The 17,500-nt window shown below is 40.6% G+C and overlaps 1 protein-coding gene across 2 annotated transcripts in view; it reads left to right on the forward strand.

Annotated features, from left to right (window-relative positions):
* exoc4 (exocyst complex component 4) overlaps positions 1-17,500 on the forward strand; it is a 122,606-nt gene that overhangs the window by 78,496 nt on the left and 26,610 nt on the right. For both annotated transcript variants that reach the window (XR_004327697.1, XM_032504985.1), the window contains exons 14-16: positions 10,732-10,868; positions 12,100-12,255; positions 13,928-14,106. Coding sequence is in view for 1 of the 2 variants with exons in the window: in XM_032504985.1 (XP_032360876.1) it covers positions 10,732-10,868; positions 12,100-12,255; positions 13,928-14,106 (472 nt within the window). In the remaining variant the exon portion in view is untranslated. The remainder of the gene's footprint in view (positions 1-10,731; positions 10,869-12,099; positions 12,256-13,927; positions 14,107-17,500) is intronic.

A 17,500-nucleotide genomic window follows, 5' to 3' on the forward strand; every position in this document is an offset into this window, starting at 1 on the left:
TGTGTGTGTGTGTGTGTGTGTGTGTGTGTGTGTGTGTATGTGTGTGCGTGTGCGTGTGTGTTTTCTGTCAAAGCCTTTCTGTCTGTGTGCCTGGTTGTCTCACAGGGAGGGAACAGCGGTGGCAGATCATTACAGAGAGAGAGACTGTGGGCGTTTGGAGTTCAGCAGGGTTTGTTTACGGCCCGGGCCCCTCCTTAACGAGCAGTGCAGCATCTTGCTAATTATGCTGCTGTGGCTAATGAGCCTTACTGCTGATATTGGGGAGTGCAATAAAACACTCCTTTTGTTTGGGCTTTTTGCCTTTTTTAATTGGGCTAAATAAAAGAGCCTTGCGTTCTTCTATTTCTTCTTCTGCCATTCACATTCTAGTGTCAGGATGGCATTTCTGTGTGTTTTCGGTACTTATTTATGTGTGTATTTGTGTCTATGCGAATCTGTTTTGCTACTTGTGTGTGGTTGTGTTTAGGGTCTCCAATTTGAGAGCCTTCCCACTGTTTTCTTTGATTGCGCTCTTCCTCAGTGTGTAGTTTTTATTCATTTAGTTGTCATGAGAGCTTTTGATAATGGTGGTTGACACATTTTTAACCTAAAAGTATAAACTAAAGTTTGAATTAGAATTTACTGGAAGCATAGCCTCCTGATATGTAGCATCTCATTTTCAAGAGGTTCCTATAAACACAAATACCTAATAATAAAATGCATACAGACAGGACAGCATTATATAACAAACAACTACACACTTACAGCTTGCTCACCCTCTCTCACCCACAAACCCATCAAAAAATAAATAAGATACAATAATAACCCAAATAATAAATCAAATCCATCAAAATAAAGAGCACTTAAAGCAGTTTGTCTTCAGCACAAATAAACTTTAAACATAAAAAAAATTAAGATTAAGATGAGAAAACAAAGATGTCCTGAAGAAGCGGTAAGTGGTGATTAGTGGTGATTATTCCAATCTGAAGGAGCTTCATATTTGAATGATCTGCACCCAACTTCTTTGAGAATTCAGGGAACAAAGAAAAAGTTATATTGCATATGTCGGAGTGGATATGGGATTCTACATGGAACCAAAAACTGTTAAGTAGGAAGGACATAGGAAATAAATACATTTAAAGATTAACTTAACCCAGTGACAGTGCCTCCTATATTTAGGCTGTAGCCAGTTAAGTGATTCATACATTAAACAATGGTGACTTTTTTATGGACACCTCAAAATACAAATCTACATAGAGAATTAAAGTATACCGAAAGTAAACAGGGGGTTTTTCCACAACATAATTTATGTCTGGAGATTCTAACTGGCCAGGTGGTGAGTCTACCAACTCTGTGACTGCAATGGATAATTAAATTATAGTGATAATACTATATAATGGTTCCTAGAGTTTCTAATAATGGAGCAGATGTGGTTGTGGGTGACTGTGTGTTTTTATGTCCATAATCAATGCAGGGTTTTGAGTTTAAGCATGTTCGTATGCACATTTACTGTAAGTGCCATGATACTTTCTGTTCCAGGTGTTATCAGACGGAGACACATACCTCTGGCATCACAGCAACCGTGGTTGACGATCGGGAGAGAGCTCAATATTGCCACACCACATTAAACACAGTCTCTCATACACCTTGGCTGGAGCTATATACGGAAAACCATAGGGGAACACATTTGTTAGGCACATCTGCTCTCTGTAACCACTGAAGCACACACTACTGATGTGTGCAATAGTTCGACAAATGGAAGGAAGACTTTAGCATTCAGCATGTGTGGTTTGTATGTTCTGGAGTAGAGCTGAGGAGTTTAAAGCCAAGCAGAAATGCAATGGCGCACATGCATGCCAGTGCACATAGATAGAAAGACTCATGAATACACAGCTTTTACATGTATGTATAGCTACATATAGTTTACAGTATATTATTTTCTGACCCTCTGCTGTATGATATGTGATAATTTAAACCCTGGTCTATATTTGTTGCCCTCTTGCACCATGAAGAGAATATTTATAACCGTATTTCCATAGCATTAACTTTTGGAGCGGACCCATAATATTATATACATTTATGCTATATGAATTCTTTGACCCTTTGTAAGTGATAGCTCACCAGTAGAAATGTGACTTTGTGGAAATACCGTACAGGGGTCAAGGTGAATATCATTGCTTAAACAGCCCATAATAAGCAATACCCATACAGCCTGAACTTAGGTTATTAAATACTATCGATATGGGCAATTATTTGCCTATCACTATGCCACAGCGGTGTTGAATCTGGCATTTTGATATAATTATATGATTATGAGACACTAGCTATATATTGTCCACTAGGAGCATGAGATAAGGGCTGACTGGGAAAGTATATAGTTTAATGGGAAAGGTTAACGTCCGTTCATGTGGACAAGTCTTTGGAGGAGCAGTGGTGTTTAAGAAAGTAGAAAGGCAACCAAACCAGGAATTTCTTTGTTTCTTTTTGGTTTTTTTTTCTACCATTTATCCAGCAGTATACAGTAGTAGCACACCAATGTATACGCTGGCAGCTCTAGCAGTGCAATGCTATCTGTCCAGCTTTGGTGTTACCACTGATTGATTCATTTAATTAGCGTTAGATCGGAGGGAAAACGGCAGAGGGGGAGCGAGAGAGAGAACGGGAATAGAATAGAAGACGAAAGTAGGATAGGGAGGGTATGGTCACTCTGCTGGATAGCTCTGGAGATTGGCTCCATTAATCTTGGTGGAACCCCCTGATGTCCCCTTTACACGCTCACTTTGTGACACACTAACATACAAGCATACACACAATGTGCACATGCAGCTTCACACAAGTACAATAAGACAAACTCACCAAAACTACTAATAGGCAGCCTATTTTCTCTCTCCAGACGATTTTTATATTGAACTAACTGCAAGACCACACCAGAGCCATAATTACATTACACACACATTAGTCCTTTCTTTCCAATCTCATTCAGCTTTCTCCAAACAATAGCCGCTAACTAGACTACTTTTGTAAGTGTGTGTAAGTGTCCCTGCATTCATTATTTCATACGTGCATGTATTTGCATGTTTTGTGGTGTTTGTATGCAGACTGTTCTGGAGCCTCATAAAGACTGATATCATTCCCACTCTGACACACTGACTGTATTGCAGATACGTTCAGCTGCCAATGGCCTGCTAATGATGTTGACCTTTTAAATTTCATATTCATATGTAGCTTTGTGAGAGAGGAGGGTGGAAACAGGCATACACACATACATGTGTTAGTTGTGCATGCACACACACTCGCGCATCCACTTCCAGTAACTGTAATGACACTGACCTTTTTATTTGTGATGATGTGTGTAGGCAATGTTTATTTGCGGGGGGCTGATCGCTTCCTGTTGATTGGCTCCCTACAGCCCCCACAAACACCCCACCATTGCGCGCGCACACACACACACACACACACACACAGTGCAGAGTGGGGGGTGTTCTCTTTATTAGGGAGACGCTCAGCACCCTGCTCCCATCAACAGACACAGCAATCACAACACAATACACCTGTTGGCTGCATCCGCCGTGCCCTGTGATTGGAACCAAAATGGGAGTAGAAGAAAGGAGGAAAGAGGGTATTAGGGTGTTTTGTATACACATATGCACACTCATTCACCACAGACACACAGCACAAACAATACCACAAACAAAAGTTATTCCCACGTTTATTGCACAATTCTGCACAACACCCATTTTAATTCTGCCAAAATAGGCCTGTTAACTTTAAATAAATAAAAAAAAACACAACAGCCGTTAGGAATTATCAAGGAATGAGGCACCTCAATAAAAAATACCACTTTTACTCGCAGCAGTTTTGGCTGCACTTAAAATGAGTCCCTACAATCTCTGTTTCTTTAACTACCAAGAGAGACAAAGTTGGAATCCCTAAAGAAATATGGTGGTTTCCAGGTGATTTTGATAATATGTTCTCCTGTCAGCTTTACTCAAGCCACGAGGATGTTTAATATTTCAAACTGGTCAGATCCACTCTCATGTTCTTCTAAGGTCAAGAAGAGATCCCAGATTGTGGGATGAAAGGAGAATTCTTCTGATTTTCATTGCTCTATTGTTATTTTGTTTGATTAATTGGGGCCCGAGCACTAAAGTGCAAGGGCACCATTGGAATTCCCTTTACTTGGACATAGTTAGACTGATCTTCACCAGATTTGATATTGATATTGCGCTAATCATTGCGGACAAAATTCCCATTTACCTTCATCAGCTCCGCCATTTTAGCTCTATCATCTAGTGACGCAGCAGTGCATACAATAATTACTTTTTTTTTTTTTTGACTGTCAGTGAATAGCACAGAGTGAAAGTCAACGTTTCCTTTCTATCTAGTGAAAGTGATCATGTTGTTAGTTCAGATAAGTACTGGTAAACGTATCTAGAGCATAATGCTCTCTCCGTTTTATTTGAGAAAAATGCAGAATTTTAAAATTCATCCAAATGGATGGTTTTTAAGGAAGGGGAGCAGGTTAGGTCACACACAGACAGAAGCACACACACGGATAGCACGCAAGTAGCTGGCGCAAAATCTGCCAGTACCCCCGACCTGCAAGGAGGCGAGGACCCGTTCATCGCTGCTTGCAGCTTAACTTTTTATTATAAACAGCAGCTTTAATTGTTATTATAGTCGTAATCTATAATCTAAAGAGCATCCATGTTCTTTAAAAGGAGAGTTTTATAGTTACACAAACAATTTAACTTTTTGCTACAAATGGCAAATGCCATTGACTTTAAATTGTAGTCAGTGTTGTAGGTACTGAAGGTCAGAGGCTATTTAAGTACCTTTGCCATATTGTATCCCATCACATGAGAAATGTTGATTCATTTAATTAGAAATCAATTAGATTAAACTCTTCAGTACATGCACATCATCTTGTGCTAGCGTCTCTGTCTGACTGCCCATTCTTAGTCAATTAACTGGAAAATTATATATTTGAGTAATTAATTAACTTTGTGTTATTTAGCAGTAGATTGGTCCAGTTTCAAATGTTTTTTAGATTCATCTGTGTATCTGTAGGAAGTTTACAGGAGCAAATCTTTAAATAATGCGTACATCATCATACGTCACACACTACAATATGGAACAGTCTTTTTTGACAAGCTATTTGCTCTGGTACAATATTGTAGAATAAGTCACTTTTTTTCTATTAAATGGACTAAAATCCTGATAATTTCCAAGACTGTCGTTAAGTCTAGCTCATCTCAAAGCCTTTTTTTCTTTTCTGCCTCAAGGTGTAACAATCCCCTCACCACCCACATTCATCTGGTTATCTCACACCAAACACATACACTCCTCAGGCTCGCGCCCAGCGGCCCTGGGCCTCCCAACAGCCTCCGCCATGGTTATGTTCCATGTTTCATAGCTTTTCTTTTTTTGCTGTTTACATATTTATATAAATATGTGCGTGCATGCGTGCGTGTGTGTGTGTGTGTGGGGGGGAGAGATTGTCTTGTGTGTAGAGAAAGAGGAAGCATTTAAACAAGTGTAGAAAACAGCCTCACCAACTGCAGCCTAAGGTAGTACAGGTTCACACCATGCAGCGCTACCCCTGACAGAGTCTCTGTATGTAACAAGACATCATCTTTGCCTTTGGATTGAGTGAGTCAGAGAGAGAGAGAGAGAGAGAGAGAGAAGTTGAAATGTCAGCTCTACCACAAACATGCCCTTTGGTTTGGAAGAATGTAGGAAGGAAGGTTTTGGCTGCGGGCACCTGATAAAAGTTGCTGCTTGAATCTTAAGAAGCAAGTTAATGCCCTGAATTTGCAAATAACAAGCTTTGTGTTGCTTTGAGCACATGCCTGGTGTGTTTCTGTCTGTGCACATGTATGTCTGTGCACATTTCTCTGTGTACGATATGTGCATGACATGTGCACCAATACAGTGGCTCTTTATGGGCTCTAATGGGACACAGAGAGGAACATACCCCCATAACACATTGCACTAAACAGCATTATAAATTCTCTTTCACTCTCTTATACAGACTTTTATTCACTCACACAAACTAGTGATGGCCTAACTCAGTTTGTGTGATAAATAAACATATGGAATGGCAAAGACATTCATGTTACATCCACCAGAAGCACAGAGGACCATGGAGTGATTAATAATATTGAGTTTTAGGTTCCTGTATTGTATTGAATTGAACTCTTGGATGATTCCTAGGATTGGCACATGGAGAAGCATCATATTCCACCCTGTTTTTGTGTGGGTGTGAATAGGGTGTGTGTAATATGGAAGCCCATCTGTAATCAGCCAAGTGTGATATTGCTCCTCATCTCTCAATTAGAACATTTTACAAACACTGCATTAAGCTTTGAGTGAAAAGGGATAATGGGAGATGTAAAAGAAAAGATGTTACTATAATACTCAGTTTGTCCCTCCAGAAGCTGTGTATATGTCTCTTTACTTCATAGTAATTTGTTTCAATGCCATACTCAGAACATTGAGGCTAAATCAAGGTGAACATCATTATTTATTGCCCAAAATGGATCATTTTGTGATAGCCAGCTACAGTGACATCTAGGAATCAATTTGCATACCTCAGATTTGACCCCAAAACTAATTAAAATGATCGGTTTGCTATATAAATACATTGCAGGTTATAATTTATTTTAGCCAGTCCATCAGAGGCATGATTACTTGTTCTTGATAAGAGGTGACAGCTCTTTATTGGTGGTTTCCAGGGAAGAACTGATGTCAGTGTGTTAGAATGCAAATGTTTGTACTAATGAACAATAGATGTTGAGCAGTGTTGTCATGTAATCATTAATTTAAATGTCCAGAGGAACGTAGTCCAAATCTCGAAAGCTGTAAAATCCATCAATTAAAAGTCAAATAAGAAAGTTTAGCGGCTTCATTTAGATTTTAGACAACAGTTGCTAGCTTTTTGTTTTGGTAACATTATACACACTTCAGTGGGGAAAAAAAGCACACTGCCTACACATACAAAGAAACATGTGTTGTGGTTGAACAAGCACAAGCATGGGGGTCGTCCGGTGTGTGTCGGGGGAGTCTTGGGAGTGTTTCTTGTCTCTGACATTGATGAATGATCTGTCAAGACAATGTCCCACTCATGCCCAGCTCCCCCTTTACCCAGGAGAGGGGTGTGTGTGTGTGTGTGTGTGTGTGTGTGTGTGTGTGTGTGTGTGTGTGTGTGTGTGTGTGTGTGTGTGTGTGTGTGTGTGTGTGTGTGTGTGTGTGTGTGTGTGTTAGTTAGAGAGAAAGGGGAGAGACAGAGGTTATCTCTGCATGTGTTCTTGTTTGTGTGGGTGTGTGCAGTTGTGTATACGCACTGCTGAGTATATATTATTTTGGCAACCCTTGGTCAGACATGTGAATGGCATGGCATAGGCATTACACGAGTCAATGGTTTGAGGTCAGGGTGTGAATGAAATGGCAAAGAGCATGGGGTTAAACACTCTGACTCCCCCCAACAACCTTGAGAGGCACCCCTCTATTTTAATGGGGAAGACCCCAATGATCTGTTTCCGGTTCAAACCTGAAGCCCTCCTGTCTCTAGCCACTTCAAGTGCTTAAAAAACGCATCACAGAAATACCATGAATCATACTGACATCCACACACAACATGCTCTTAGTTAGTGCAAGTGAGCTTGAGTAAATAAAATGCACTTTCTCTTTGTGCCTTCCTTTTATATCTCAGGACATCACTTCACATTTGGCCAGCAGACTACAGTAATACTACAAGGATGTTTAGCGATTACATTCCTGCACTCATACTTAATAAATGCCCTTCCTTGCATTTTGCTTTTTACTCATTCCATCAAAGGAACTAACTACTTTTAGCACCAGTTCAGTGTGGTTTCCCATAGTGATGACCCTGCATTAGCAGCTTTTTCGGCTGAGACGCCACTCTAAGTGTTAGGACTGTCTTGTTGCTGTCATTAGACCACTATGGCCATGGCCTTCATTTCACTGCAAACAACAGCTGTTTACTTCAGCAAATTTTAAGATCCATTTGCAAGGCGCACGTCTAATATTCTCTGATGAACATGCTTTTATGTTGTAATATTGTTAAAGAGTGGAATCAAAGTGCCACCAAGCTCAGTTTCAGGGCGAATGCAATAATTTGAAGTAGAATTTCAAGAGAAACATGGTTGTATTCACATGGTAGTGCAGTGTGTTGGCCTTTTAGCTTGAAACATGAAATAGATAGGGAGAGAGTAAGTTTGACAGAGAATACTCCACATTGGATGTTGTCTCCCATGTAACGGTCAAGTAAGATAGAGGAGATGTAGCTGAACAGGCTCTCTCTACCACTCTCCCTTACTCTCTCTCTCAGCCCTCCCTTTCTCAATCTGTCCCTTGATTACTTTTTAATGATTTCTGCTGCCTAAGACAAATGGCTGTGTTAAATGAGCAGAATTAGACAAGGGACCTGAGCGCAAGAGCATTTGTTAGAGCAGGAGTAATGGATCGGGCATCCATTGTTTACTCTTCTCTTCTTCTGCTACAGCATGGAGCTCAATGTCGTCAAAGTCGAGGCAGTAAGAATGGAGGGCCACTGTTTATAATTTTTGGACAACACTTGCGCTTTTTGACAATGCATAGTATTGATTATTTATAGTAGTAGTAGTAGTAGTAGTAGTAGTAGTTAGTAGTAGTAGTGTATTATATTATTATTCTGGTAAGGATGCCTCCTGGGCGCCTCCCTAGGGAGGTGTTCCAGGCACGTCCAGCTGGGAGGAGGCCTCGGGGAAGACCCAGGAACTAGGTGGAGAGATATATCTCCAACCTGGCCTGGGAACCCTCGGGATCCCCCAGTCGGAGCTGGTTGATGTGGCTCGGGAAAGGGAAGTTGGGGTCCCCTACGGAGCTGCTGCCCCGCGACCCGATACCGGATAAGCGGATGAAGATGGATGGATGGATTTTCTTTTACTTTTGTTACGGATTTTGCGCCGATTCATTTAGGTGGATTGCTCCGGTGCCACCGGAAGATCCGATGGAAATTACATTTATTTTATATGCGGAAATTTTCCTGAGCCACCCACTGGTTCCCTTTCAGCCTTAGCGGTGCTGACCTGACCTGACCTCTCTGGAGTAGGCAAGTGAAACAATAGAATTTTCACTTAGGGATTAAAAAAAACAAAAGTAGCATATTATTATCACTGTCACGTAACAGAAATTTTCAGTCACTGCCAGGGCTTTTTTTTTTAACCATGTTATTTCATTGGTTTACTGTATGACCAGCCTACACTAAGATGTGGTGGTAGCTGCTGCTAGAGCTACACTAGCTGCTAGCCCCCCTGCAGGGCCTATGTATTTCTTCCTGACAGGGAGTCAGCCATGGACAGTAAAGGGATCTCCCTTGGCAGAGGCAAGGTCTTGGTTAGCACTCCATGGGCAGGGGCACTGCTATGGATCATTACTTCCTTCAGTGAGTGTGTGTTGTGTGTGTGTGTGTGTGTGTGTGTGTGTGTGTGTGTGTGTGCGCGCGTGTGTGTGCGCGTGTATGTGTGCATGCGCGTGTGTGTGCTTGTGACAGAATGAGCGAGGGGGGGAAACTGAAACACACTAAGAGCTATTAATATTAATATCATTCTATCACATCAGGGGCTCCATATTTATGGTTGATCAATTACAGTCACCACTGTCCCCTACAGTATTCTCAGACACTTTGGCTACTACTACTACTGGCCTTGAATATTATGGAACTCATAAAAAAAGTATTGTCGCTGTTTTCTGCTTGGTGCTGGCAGGCAGCGCTAAAGTACTAGCCTCTAGTTGCCAATAGCTTTTACTCCAGCAGTTGTTTGCACCGACTGCAGATCATTTCCATTTTATTTGCCTTTGACAAAGCTATTCATTTTTCCATTTTACATCTAAACAATGGAACTCTATATTAAGTTTACATAGGAAGAATAGTGAGAGGAATATTAAGAAGATATGAATGATGAATAAAAATCATGTTATTTATCCACTGTCTGTGTATCTTTGTGCAGGATTTCTCTGCTTCACCCACAGTACTGCTTTTCGTAGTCATAGCTTGTTTCAGAGTGAGTGACAAGGCTATCACTATACTCTAATAGAAAGTTATCACAATTAATGGAGATGTATTGTAGGATAGATTGGTTAAGTGCTAGGAGCAGGCACACTGGAACCTACTGAGTTGTAATCTTATTTAACAGCTCTTAAATTGCTCAAAGGTGTATGTTTTGAAAAGTTTGCTGTGTGTGTTTGTGTGTGTGTGTGTATATGAAGCTGCTGTGCTGTTCCCGGGCCAGCTATTAGTCACGCAGGAGTGGCTAATCTGTAATGGCTGCTGTCACAGCCCTGCCGGTGCTCCTGGTGATGGGTGCACTGTGACAAATGCGCGCACACTTTTAGCCTGAGAACACACACAACACAGAAGTTTAAAACACACACAAAAATGTGCACTCACACTGATTCACTTACACACAAAGAATCATCCATTCAAGCAATGCAGTGTTACAACTTCTGACAAGCTCTCCAGCACCAGTCATCAGTACAGCCACAGGTGACAGATAGACAGATAGTGAAGTTGGAGCTATCCTTTTATATGGCACTGCAGTAGACTGGATCTGACTGAGATTTTGCATACAATCCTCTGTTTTTTATGTCTCTTACTTTGTCTTTTTTTCTCCTTGTAAATTTTACAGTTTCATATCTAAATAAAAGCCAACCAAATGCTCATTTCCCTCCTCTGGTTTCTGCCTCTAGAGCACAGTGGTAGTGGAGAAGTCCATCCAGGATCTAATGAGCCTAATGCAAGACCTGAGTGCCTACTCCAACCAGTTCCTTGAGATGGTCTGCGACAAGCTCAAAGAGTACAAGGAAATCTGCAACACAGCCTACAGGTAAACGAATGAAAGAGGCTAGCTCAGCTGCAATAGAAACTGAAATCTGTTTTACTGGACAATGAAAACCACTTAAAAATTTTCTTTGTAGTATTTGAATTATATGCAGTTGTCTGTAACAGCATCAACAAATTCACTAAGGAGCATTCTTTGATTGTATTTTAAAAACGTTAGTTGGGGTTTCAGTGTCTTTTTGGATTTATTGATAAACTGTTGCAGGAAAAGAAATCTATGTTGTTTTGGTTTGGTTGCAGTCTTGATAACAGCAAAGCTCTTATGGAAAATAATGGGGAAATGTTAGTGTACATTTTTAGGAAGGGCTCACAGCATTGAATGCTTTTTAGAACACCTGGTAAAGGGGAGGGGAGAGAGAGAATATGGAGAGATGTGAGAGGGAGTGATCAACAGGAAACAGGAAGAAAGAAGCAGGAAAAGGACTGACAGACTGCTGGGAGTCCATATGGACTCTGTCACAGGTCAACCTCAGAGTTGGCTTGTGTCTGTGTGTGTGTGTGTGTGTGTGTGTGTGTGTGTGTGTGTGTGTGTGTGTGTGTGTGTGTGTGTGTGTGTGTGTGTGTGTGTGTGTGTGTGTGTGTGTGAGACCCCAGAGTGCATGTGTCTTGTACAAGGTGTTAGTATGATATTGATTGCAGAACCAAGCAGTTTCTCCAACAAAAACATATTATGCACACAAAGCAAACACATGTTGGCAGGCTGCCCCAATTTCTGTCAATTACTGTTGTGTAACTACTGTACATGTTAGTACAGAAGCTCATGTTCAACTACCTGACTATTAACGATGCTGTTCTGTCTGGATGACTATTATCATTTTGCATTTAACTCATTTTTAGCTACACTTGATACATGCTCTGGAGCAGCCTTTTATTATCCTAACCTTTTATTGAAATGGCCTGAAATGTATACCAATTAACTTTAGTAATTCCCTGACCTTTTATCTAGCGCCACCAGCTGGTCAGAATTACTATTTTCTCATCCCCCCTGTTAATAACCGGATTCCTATAAAACTAAACAAGCTGTTATATATTAATAGTAATAGCATGTAGAATTTTAGTAATGCTACGATGTAGCCAGTAAAACTAGTTTCCTCTACTTATTTCTGTCATTATTTTTGTCTACTTGTACAACAGACAAATGATATATGTGTGAGTTATGTTTTATAATTGTTATTGCCTCAGTTTGTCTACATTTCATGATGTCTGTGTGTCCTCAGAGGTGTAGTCCAGTGTGAGGAGAAGCTCACCATCAGTGCCTCTTGGTCTAAAGACGAGGACATCAGTCGTCTGCTCCAGTCCCTCCCTAACTGGGCAAATATGGCCCAACCCAGACAGACGCGACAGAAGAGAGAGGATGAAGAGGACTTTACTCGGTACACACACATGTACACACAGAGAACATTATGTACCAGTTCATATGTGCATATGTCTGACTGTGTGCACATTCACAATTTTGTTACAAGTACACTGCCGATGAAAACTAGCCTATGGCTAACTCGGGTACGCTTACGTTTGCTTTGAATGTTGATCAGTGTACATTGTCCCCTTTTCAAATAAACAAATAAATGAAAAATGAAATGACACACACTGGTGCACGCTTTACACATACAAACAAGGAAGAGTAGACATATACCACTACACTTGTGCATTTGCGCAATAATCCCTCCCTCCCGTCTTTGCTCCTTTATTCACATATTATTGAACCTCCTGTTGTTGACTTAGATGCAACCATAAAAAAGTCATGATTGCTCTTTTAAACACCCTTTATCTGAAGGAAGTAAGGAAACGAGGGAGAAGCAAAAATAGGAAAATATAAGGAGAGCAGACGGAGGTGGAGGGGGGGCAGTCTTATCGAAATTGGCTTTGAATGTGCGCACTCTTCAGGGAACAGTGGAGCTCATTGGAGCGGAATAGTAAAGTAAATAAATAAATTGGTTGCGTGTGGCCAAAGAAAGTCAATCTGTTGTATATGCCTTCTCTCTCTCACAAACCCCTTCACACACACACACACACACACACACACACACACGCACAAGCACATAAACACACAGTACGAGAGCTCAGAGATACCAAGAGACCATAAGGCTGTTTGATTTGAGAGCCGAAGATGTTTTCATCACTATGAAAGGGGCATTAGCTTCTGCACAACTGGCAACCCTGTGGGTTCATAAAACCTCATTAACACATGCCTATATGATAAAGTATATGTAGTTTTGTGTCTTGTGTTTTTGTTTTAACCAACTTGTTGTTCAAAGGATGTTGATATTGTGGGCATCCTGGTGACTCTGGAGTCCACATGCCATGTATTTGCAGCACTGTCGTGTTGAGATTTAGTTCTGCATCTTCCCCGCTCTCTCTCCCTCTTTCTTGCAGTCACCAAAGTCAATTATCCTTCCAAAACCACAAGTGCTTGTAAATATAGTGTCAAAGGGAGTTTTGATCTCTGAGTCTCTGTTTTTCCACCCTTTTAAATCTCTGCCATCTGTTTGTCTTCCACTTCTAAATGGTCTCCATCACCTGTTGTTTTTCTCTCCTACTGACTTTTTAGCTACTTAGCAACTACTTCCTTTTAAAGTGTCCAACTTTGTTGCGTTGTGTTCTTCCTGACATGCCCCTTTTTTATCTGCCTTGTTTGTATTTATCTAGTTTGGGCATTTGTGCATCATTGTAAATTTAACAGCCCTAGTCAGTCCCACAATACTGTGCATTTAAGCATTGGATTATTTTAACCCTTTTCAAACACACCCAAACTGTATGAACACACTTTATAAATAGAAAACACATACACTTGGACATCCATTCTGTTCAGCCATCCATTATGTTTTATTTCATGAAAATTGGCTTTTATTATAGCATTTATGTGTGCCACTCACTGTGCCTGCAGAGCCGGCATTATGAGTACTTTTTGATAGCAGTAATTTTTTATAAATAGTATTTACTGTTTAAGTGATGGTCAAATTATGTTTTTCCTTGCCAACAATATATTGTGTCTATCCTTCTATCCACACAAACTCTTACACCCTTCATTCATTCTGCATCTTTCAGTGCGGCTTTTGCTAAGGAGTCGGAGGTGCTGACTGGGAACCTGGGAGACAAGTTAATCCCCCAGAATGAGATCTTGCGGGACGTCAGTGACCTGAAGGCTCTGGCCAACCTTCATGAGAGCATGGAGTGGCTTGCTGGTCGCCTTAAGACCTTCTTCACTAACCTGCCTCATACCTCCAGTAAGTAAGGGAAGCATTATTTGGAATGTGGAAGTAAACACTTTTAGTTTTTTATTGGTGTCATCAGTAGAGTTGTTCCGATAGCGATATCAGTATCGGAAAGGCCTCTGATACTGCCTAAAATGCTGGTATCGAGAAGTATGCAAGTCTATGCACTGATCCTGTACCATCAATTTAGCCTAGAAAAAAATCTAATTTTAAATAGTTTATTTATGGGTTTTGACTGGCTGTCAAACTAGATAATAAAATAAATAGTGTGTGTGTGTGTATATATATATATATAATATATAAAATTTTATAACACGCTGGTATTGGGAAGGAAACAACGATATTTGAACATCTCCAGTCATTGGTGCGGTTAAGTTGAGACCCACGTCAGTTTAAATCATTGCAAACTCATGTCTAACGGCAAGGTTGTGCTAAAAATGACAAAGTGTTATCCCCCCCTTGTCGGAGGGTAAAAGCTGTTCCAGATGACCACACACAAAGAAGGGGTCAAAAGCCATCATCATCGAGAAGGGCGAGACAATAATCATCTAAATATGAGAAAATCGTGCAGACTTTCTGACAATCTCACCTGAAAGGTATTCATAGTGTGGCACTCCGTTGTTTCACACACAAAAAAAAAGTGACCTAAATATCTGTGTTACAAATGAAAAAGAGACCCTGAGAGAGAAGTTCAAACCCTTCATACTTTTTTTGAACAGCTGAAAAATCACTGTGCAATATGGGTGTTATGTCAGACTGTCACTTTTAGAAAGTTACAGAAATTGTGGCATGCCCCAATTCGGATGTTAAAAAAGTATGGGGGCAGAGGGTTTCTGAAGCTGTTCGACCATCCAGCAAACAGTTCTAATTAAAGGTCCCATGACATGGTGCTCTTTGGATGCTTTTACATAGGCCTTAGTGATCCCCTAATACCATATCTGAAGTCTTTCTGAAGCGGGCCAAATTCTTTGGCAAAGCACAGAAAGGGGAGGGAACCTTATGAGGTCATAAGGGCCAAGATTCCAGATCGGCCCATCTGAGCTTCAATTTTCTCAAAGGCAGAGCAGGATACCCAGGGCTCGGTTTAAACCTATCACCTTTTCTAACCGATGGGGGACCATAGGCAGGCTGGGGGAACTCATATTAATGTTAAAAAAAAAACTCATAAAGTGAAATTGTCATGCCATGGGACCTTTAAATATACTTGCACCTTTGTCATATTGCCATTGTTACCATATTACCGAGTGGTATTGTAGCAAATGCTTAATTTTAATAAAGAACATCACCTCCTCACCTCATCTCCTTCTCTCCTAATTCTCTTGGCAAAAAACAGACTTATACTTCTTTGCGTAATTAAGGCCTCATGTATGCATATGGACAAGAATCTGTAACATCACTAGATTGTACTGTATGTGCAAAGTGATTGAAAGACTGCATGCTGATATCTATCACCTAACCAGCTGGATTCTCCTCAATTTACCCAAACACCATGTTCTTTCTAATGGATCTCTCTGAAGGTGTCACTCTGTTGATGAAATTAAATGAAGCAAAACTTTGTGATATTTTTGACACAAACATTGACATATGCAATAAATGTATGCACCGGCACACTGACGCCACATCCAACAGATTTCAGAAGTGTGGTGGTTAAGTGAGGCTGGAAGCACCAGGGGACAAGCTTCTAAGAAAACATACATCCTCTACTGACTGGTGTATTACTGTATAGAGCAATATTACATCATGGACATTTTTTCCAGGAGACAGTGCTACTAGTCTCTCAGGTCATTAAGCAGTTATTGATCAGAATACACTGCAGATTAAAAAAACATTGTCTGGATGCTTTATGGAGGGTCACAGTCAGAGGTGTGCGAAGTTTTCTCATCTTTAGTTGCACTACCTCTGTAGCAACACTTCTTTTTACCTGTGCCTCATTAAGCTCTTGTTTGAGTGTATTATCACACACTCATTACCTTCTCTACTGGAGTTGTCAAAGAGCACTTTACACACACACACTCTCATTATCCTTGGCTCTGCCTCTGTGAATGTGTGCGCATAAATGCCTACCCTAATCAGGACTCTCAAAAAGCATTTCATGCACTCCCTGCTCAGTCATCACTTTTGTATCATTAATCACTGATCAAAATGGTGTGTGTGTTTGTTTCTATCCAACACATTGTCTTTCTGTAGGTCTTGTTAATCAATTATCATTAACAGTGATGTTTTTTATCGTCATTATCACTTCAAGAAAACCTGTTTTAATCTCTTAATAGAGATTCTAGCATCTTGTAATATTCTCCTTTAAATCCATATCTTTTTATTAACATCATATGATAGCAATCAAGGAGTTATTACTCCCATTAGTGACTGTTACTGACTTGTAGTATTAATCTCTTATTTTGTATTTTAATCATCGAAACTAGAGTATAAGTGTGCAGTATAAAAGCTTTCCACCAAAGTTCTTACAACATAAACAGTTGTCAGACTTAGTTTTTTTGCTCATGTTTTGTCACCTATATTCATACAGCTCTTTCATTCAATTCTTTAGTTATTGTGTTACAGTACTCTGGAGAAACTTCACTGCAGTATCGAGGTCTTTTGGCAGAGCTCTGGTAAATGATGCTCCTTTCCTAGAGGGATAGAGAGAGGGCTTCAAGACTTATCAGCAATGGTCACAAGTCTCTAGCGTCAGACTCCTGATTGCTCATTGAACTCGCACTATTTTTGCTGTTCCATATCGCAGCTTTTCTTTCAGACGTGAAATAATTAAATGAGAATTTTCAGATATTTTTATTTGAGCTTGACTTTGCCACTATCTCTTTTTAAACTCTTCCCTTCCCTCTCACTCTGACGCTAGCTTTCGTTTATTCATAGATAAGAATTCAATAAAAGTACGGGAAGGGACGTGACATAATTATCATTACTTCTAGCAGGTGGCACTAATGGGAAGGATAGGGCAGTCACTTATCATGCTGGGACAGCCGCCGTACTGTTCATTATTTAGTGTTTGCAGAGTTGATGACGGACTGTGTCTTAGTGTGTGTGTGTGTGTGTGTGTGTGTGTGTGTGTGTGTGTGTGTGTGTGTGCGCGCGCGCACATAAGTATGCACTGTGTAAGATGGGACAAGGCTACGGCAGGAAAAAAGGACCCCACCTTATCTCGTCCTCCACCCCCCGCCTCACGTCTATGCCTCTCCAAATTGGATTTTATATTACAGATGCAGTCAGGTATGAACAACTCATTTTCCTCTCCCTCTTGTTGCTATTTCTTTCTTTCATTCCTCTTTCTAACTTTCTTGCGTGATTCTTTCCTTTCTTCCCTCTTCTTCATGTGGTAAGGTCTGGTATTAAGTCCATGGCTGTTGGTTATCTCTTCAGTGTCTGTCTGGTTTGGTCACCTTCCAGCGTG

This window comes from Etheostoma spectabile, chromosome 23 (genome assembly GCF_008692095.1).
Source record: "Etheostoma spectabile isolate EspeVRDwgs_2016 chromosome 23, UIUC_Espe_1.0, whole genome shotgun sequence".
NCBI lineage: Eukaryota > Metazoa > Chordata > Actinopteri > Perciformes > Percidae > Etheostoma > Etheostoma spectabile.